General features: G+C 38.8%; 1 protein-coding gene across 1 annotated transcript; it reads left to right on the top strand.

Annotated features, from left to right (window-relative positions):
- The first annotated feature begins 4,596 nt into the window (after positions 1-4,596).
- On the top strand, positions 4,597-5,768 carry LOC131439935 (pancreatic triacylglycerol lipase-like). The gene is made up of 2 exons (XM_058611047.1): positions 4,597-4,661; positions 4,723-5,768. The coding sequence occupies exons 1-2, from the start codon at positions 4,619-4,621 to the stop codon at positions 5,685-5,687; spliced, it is 1,008 nt and encodes a 335-aa protein (XP_058467030.1). The 5' UTR covers positions 4,597-4,618; the 3' UTR covers positions 5,688-5,768.
- Positions 5,769-6,791: the final 1,023 nt, after the last annotated feature.

Here is a 6,791-nt window from a genome sequence, read left to right on the forward strand (position 1 = left end):
TTTGGAATAGTGATAAAAAATTGGACGATTGCGGATTTTCTAGAAAACGTCCCATTATGCAGATAACAATGGTATGGCGTGTTGGGATTTACCCAAAATAGCTTAACATGAGAGTTAAGATAATCGAAACGATCGATTAGGTCGAGCCGTAATGGATGTGTGTGGTAAAACTAACCACGTAAAATGGTCCTATCGTGAGCTATTTTTCCACGTATGCTCAGGTCACGGCTCGGAACGGAATCCGTTTTCGGTTTTCGTGATTGAAAAGTATAGAATTAATGATTTTATTTTTCCTTGAAATCTTGATTACTGTTCACATTTTATTATCAAAATGCTCCAACTAATGAACAATAACTCTTCTCTCATGGAAATGAATCATGGTACGTTACCTGCAAAGTGTATTTCATTCGAAACTTTCTGGATGGCATGCATGTTGTGGTACTCCTGAATGAGGCGATAGCTACAATAAGATTGAGTATGAGAGGAGAGGAGACATTCGCGATTACAACAATACTCCCGATGTATGCTCATAAATTTTATTTAGTTGTTGTTGGAATAACATTACATGGGCTTGCGGAAACCGGAGAATAAGTTATAGCAATTATCTCGCATAACCACTTTGTTATTTTTACCATATAGATGGTAATACAAGCTGTATTGATCCATCTAAGGGGTACTTCTACCTTGTGGTGTCGAAATCATGTCATTTCCGGAAGATTTTTTCAACGGTTGTTAGGACTTGAATTCTGGAACTGGATTTTGGAGTTAAATTCAGTTCCAGAATTCAAATTTAGCTTTCAGTTCTAGAACTAAATTGCAACTGAGTTTTGAGCCTATGTAATTCTTTATCTCAGAACTATGAATATATTTCCAAGGAACTATACGAAGTTTTCCTGCTATGTAAATCTATCATTCCGGTTGGTTCAGGTCCAGAGCTCAGTTCCAGTACCAGTATCAAGATCAATTGTGGGATGTTCGCAGAGCCAGTTTTCCTTCAATAAAGATCGATTGCATCATCCTGCTGCTGGTCGTTTGCATTGCAGCAAAATACTACATGCTTAGAAAAAAATGTGTAAATTTACGTTCTCATAGATGCACATAAAAGGAGCGTCGTAATTCACTTGAATTTACAATTCAAAGCATGTAAAGCGATATCTTTAACTTCACAGTTATTTCAGCAGAAGTTTACATTGGTACAGTCACAAATTTTTTTATATGCTTATGTATGTAATATTTTGTCATCATCGAAGAAATACCGTCATACTTGAATTCGTCGAGCGTGAATTTAATTTTGTCGTGATAACGGGGCCTTTTCAAAATTTACCCTGTACAATAATGGGGGGAACTTCATCGCATATATCTCTTGATGTAATTATCCCAACTACATAATTTTTTTTACAAGCTATCGAAAACGGTCAGGTCGTGCTTTCATTTGGACTTCGATCGTCGGGAGCAGCAGTCGCCAGTAATGAAAGCAGACCTTTTGCGTAGGTCCATAACCTCAAACGCTCAGGTCGTGCTCTCATTTGGACTACGATCATCAGACGGCAATGGAAGTGCAGTATACGGTCCATTTTTCAACCAGTTGTATTTTGTAGTAGAATTTCCTGCTGATTTGCTATATAAAATGCATAGTACCGACTCAGAATAGATTCGAACTCAACTCGTCACTCTCCATGACGAACGCCTTCATAAAAGGTTTTTTTGGAACCACCATTATTTTATCATAAAGAACTATACTGCTTGTTTCGTTATATTTATCTGTATGTCAGAATGTTCAATATAACTAATCAGTACTTTAGTTTAGGTGTATCATTTCAAATTCTAGTAGTAAAAAGGAGAAAAGCTTGCACAATTCACACAATCGATCAACTAATTGATATTCGGAAGTATAACGAAAGAATGTCAGTTTCATTCGTATTCACGACATCCAGTTATGTCCCTGACATTACACACCCGTACTTTTTTTTGTGAACATGTACATCATAGCACAAAAGTTGTCCACGAAAATTCATGATAGTATTCCGTATTGTATTTGATTATAGCACCACTAGGTAGATTGAAAAAACAGATTTTTCATTTACAGCTGGATGCGCGAACGAGACCTGTGGTCCTTTTAAGGAGTGTATCGAAAATAAGCTATCCACAAATTTTTCTTTCAAATTATGATAAAAATCGATATTCTATTCAAACTAAAAATTGATCCGTTATTGTACGAGATTAAACTTGAGCATAATGAAAACCGGATGAAATTTAAGTTATTCCTTCAAGAATTTTCGAACTTTTGATCGAACGCTCTTCATCAAGTTCCGGACAAATGTTGCATCGCATTTTTTGGACGCTTGAGACCAAATTTTTTTGACCACCTGCATGTTCTCAGCTGCCTTACCAGTCTTCTTGAAGACCCTCTTCACGATTGCCCAGTAACGTTCGATGGGTCGAAGCTGAGGGCAATTTGGTGGATTGATATTTTTTTCAACGAAATTTATACCCTTTTCCGCAAGCCAATTAAGAGTGGTTTCGGCATAGTGAGCCGACGCTAAATCCTGCCAAAACAGTGGAGGTGTACTATGCTTCTTATATAAAGGCAGCAATCTCTCCTGGAGATACTCAGATCGATAGATTTCTGGATTTATAGTTCCGGTAGTATAAAAAATAGTTGACTTCAAACCACAGGAGCATATTGCTTGCCATACTTGTATCTTTCGACAGAGTTTCTCTACTTAAATCGACCCGCCCGCATCGCTCACATCCTCCCCAACAACGACAGTTAAGCATTGTGGACCTGAAAGGATTTTTGAGTCCTCCTTTACATAAGTCCCATCGTCCATCAAAACGCATGCGTCCGGACACTGCAAAAGACGCGAATACAATTTCCGGGCTCTTTTTGTTGCTCGCTTCTTCTGTGCTACACTTTGTTTTGAGATTTTCAGCTTCTTGTAGGTCTTTAGGTGATTTCGCCTCTTGATATGCTGGATCATTCCGACACTCGTTCCTGCTTTTTTGGCAAAATCACCTATTGACATTGACTTTTTCTTCAAGACTAGAGATACCACTTTCTGGACTAGTTTCGGGTTGGAAAAACCGGGTTTTCTGCCTCTTTCTTTTAGCTCATTCAACGAATAGTGTTCTTCAAACTTATTAATGATGGTTTTGACACTGGCATGATGAATTCCAAACCGCTTTGCCAATTTTCGCATAGTAATACTTTTCTCACTTAGCCATGTGTCCAGAACCTTAATTTTCACTTCCTTTTCAATACGCGGCATTTTGAAAACGCAAAATTTCAACCTCACAAACAAGTAAACATACGAAAGCTAACAGCCGAACACACAGCATGCTGTGATCTGAACATAAAAACCATCACAAATACATGCGTATGTATGTGGATTGCTTATTTTCGATACACTCCTCACAGAAAATCTTACACAGGAAACAACGAAACATTCATCTACTTCGATAGTATCCCAGCAAATACCAATTGTAGTCAAGGAAGAAAGCTCTGTTCAACGAGGTAGATCTCAATGAATTGTTAAGACACCAAGCCGATTTTATAGCTACTTTAGGAAATTCTGCATTTGCGTTTTGGAAAAAAGGGAGATGTGGTGATAATTCTGTTATATATATATGTGACTTGAGAAGATAATCCATGTTTGAGCAGCTCGCCTGTTTGTTGTTCCTAATCTTACCGAACAGGAAATCTGTTGCCGGTTAAACGTTCTCCTAGATTGATTCCTCTGTCGTTCTCTGTATCTTGCGTTTCGCCATTCAGATACACGTCGTAGTACTGCTTCCACCTGTCGATAACATCACATTCGTTTGGCATGTGGTGTGTGGCCTTTACGTGAGCGGTTCACCTATCATAGATCATTTCATCTTCCGTGTATCATTTGCGCGGTGCAGCTGTTCCATCGCTCCGCGATCACGATATTCCTGGTGGCTCTATTTTCTCCGGAAAACCGAGTTCTGTCTGTTCCGCGCCTATATGTATCGTTCCTCGTTCGCTCTCGTGCGGTGTTGCTGCATCCTTGTCTTTGCTGCATTCTTCTCTTCGACCAACTGCTGGCAATTGCCGTCAAACCAGTCATATCCTCGATTCGATAACTTCGTACCTTAGTACCAGGCCCGTACCCAGGATTTCGTTTCGGGAGGGGCCCGGGTAAAAAAATAATGTTACTGAAGACTGCTTATGTACCTAATTTTTGGTGTGCCTCTTACGGGTGTTTTTAACAGACACTTTAAACTTTTCCACTGGATCTATTATTGTATTACATTTGTTTACGTTTACTGGCTTGTTATTTCTGCAACACATGCCTCAGGCCTTCTAAATAATTATATATCTGTTTTTGATTTCGCCCCGTCAACCTACGCGGACATTTATTGGTGGGAATTGATGTTTACCGAATTTTTCGACGATAGGTGACGCGTAGTAGGTATCATAAGTTCGACATCAGGATTCACTTATCTAGTGGATGACCACTATCAGGAAACGTAATATTACGTCCTCAAAAGTATCTTATCAATGCAGCAGCGAATTACCGCCCATTACCGTATAAAATGGCTCGTTCACTGAAGTGGCAATCATTGTGGTCTGTTGTTTCGGTCAATCGAAAGTACTATGAAGTTTACGATAGCAGTTTTGTTGCTACTAGCCAGTGGGGGTAAGTATAGAAGATATTTTCTTTATGTGATCAATTTACTAACACGTCGCTATGATTGTAGCTTCAGCTATCCCTGTGGAACATCGGCCCAGTGTGGTTGTAGATGCTAATGGAGACTGGCATTTGGTTAACTCGAATCCATTCACGGAAGTTGACGTTGAGTTGGAACCTCTGTTCAATGCCGAAACCGATATTGTCTTCAGGCTGTTTACTCGATCGAACCCAAATGAAGCGCAAACGTTGGTTTTGGATGATTCGGCATCAGTTCAAAACTCTAACTTCAACGGGAATCATCCAACACGACTGACTATTCATGGCTGGAATGGAGATGGAACTTCCGGACTGCACGGAAATATTCGCAGTAACTACTTCGCAGTCGGTGACTTTAACGTTATCAATGTCGACTGGGGTGCAGGAGCGAATACCATTAACTATATAACAGCCCGAAATCGCGTCGATGCCGTCGGAGAGATCGTGTCCCGTATGATTGACACGTTAGTTTCCGCTAGTGGCACTTCCCGAAACAGTATCAGTATCATTGGTCACAGTTTGGGAGCGCACGCTGCTGGCAACGCTGGTAAATACCAAAGTGGTAATATACACAGCATTATTGGCTTGGATCCAGCCGGTGTATTATTTTCGCTGGGACATTCGGATATTCTGACCGAAAATGATGCCCAGTATGTGGAGGCAGTCTTCTCGGCAGCTGGATCACTGGGTTTTGATTTACCGTTGGGAAATGCAAACTTCTATCCGAACGGAGGTCGTTCGCAACCGGGATGCGGAATTGATCTTACTGGTAGTTGTGCACATTCGCGATCCCATGAGTACTTCGCCGAATCGATCTCGACCACAACCGGCTTCAGGGCAACGCGGTGCACATCGCATGATGAATTGCTAGGGGGTGGATGCACTTCCAGTGGTCCGGATGCACTAATGGGTGGCGAACCATCGAACCATGGTCGAGGCGTTGATGGAATCTTCCGATTTAGTACCAACTCGGCGTCTCCATTTGCCCAAGGTTGATTTGTTGATCAGCGGTCACTGAATATACTAAGTATGTTCTGAATATAATATGTATGCGTCTGAATAGAAATTTACAGCAAAGTTAATCCTACAAATTAATAAAAATCGATTTTATTACTTCCCTAATCAATATAACATAAATGTATCAAGTGGTATGATAAAACCTTGTTATTCAAATAAAGTTCTCTTAATGTAGCTAATTTTTGAAATTCTTTTGGTTGATCCAATAATTGTTAAATTGATTCAGTTAATTCACTGTAACACTGGAGCAATTCCAGAAATGCTTAGCAGATAATCAGACTCGACCTTCTCCGACCTTCTTGGATGAAACTTTGCACATGGCTTCAGTATGGCAAACCTTGAGTTTTGAACCAATGGAGACTGATTTTTAATAAGGGCGTATGTATTTTTGCATATCACGAAAATTGCCTTTTTCAAATCGTTGTAACTCGTAAAACCGTTCATCGTACAAAAATGGCGTCCAGAAAGAACTTGTAGGGAATCACTCTAAAGAAAATATACACTGAAAATAAAATTTGATTTTTTTTTCTCAATAATTTCAAAATGAACCAAAAAATTATATTAAAAAAAATCAGGGTTTCGATTTTTTTCGATAATTTTTATTTGAAAGCTCTTATTAAAACCTACAGATTGATGGCTATCCCATCCGTGCATTTTGAAAAATGAAGAAGTTACAGCTAAAACAATTTACAGATATATTCGAAATTTCAAGTTCTCGTTGAAAGATGATCATTTAAACAGTGTAGAAGATTATTCTACAGGTTTAAGGCAATAAATTTGCTCATGATATCCTTTCTTTTAAAAGTAGCTGTTCATGAGATACTTGGATATTTAATTATAACACCATTTTTTATATTTCCATTATTTATTAGTTTATTTGCTTGCTATATCTAAAATTATTACATGTGCATGAATAATTCTTAATTATATTTAAGGTTTTAAGTTTTTGAAAATTGTAGGAGTACTACGTGCATCGTCATTCGAATACAATTTTGTGACGATTGTAGTTTCTGAAATCGGAACGAAAGAATGGTATTTCTGTGTGCCTGGAATCATTTTGGTATCCTTATAAACACTACTCCA

This window comes from Malaya genurostris, unplaced genomic scaffold (assembly GCF_030247185.1).
Source record: "Malaya genurostris strain Urasoe2022 unplaced genomic scaffold, Malgen_1.1 HiC_scaffold_17, whole genome shotgun sequence".
Classification (NCBI taxonomy): domain Eukaryota; kingdom Metazoa; phylum Arthropoda; class Insecta; order Diptera; family Culicidae; genus Malaya; species Malaya genurostris.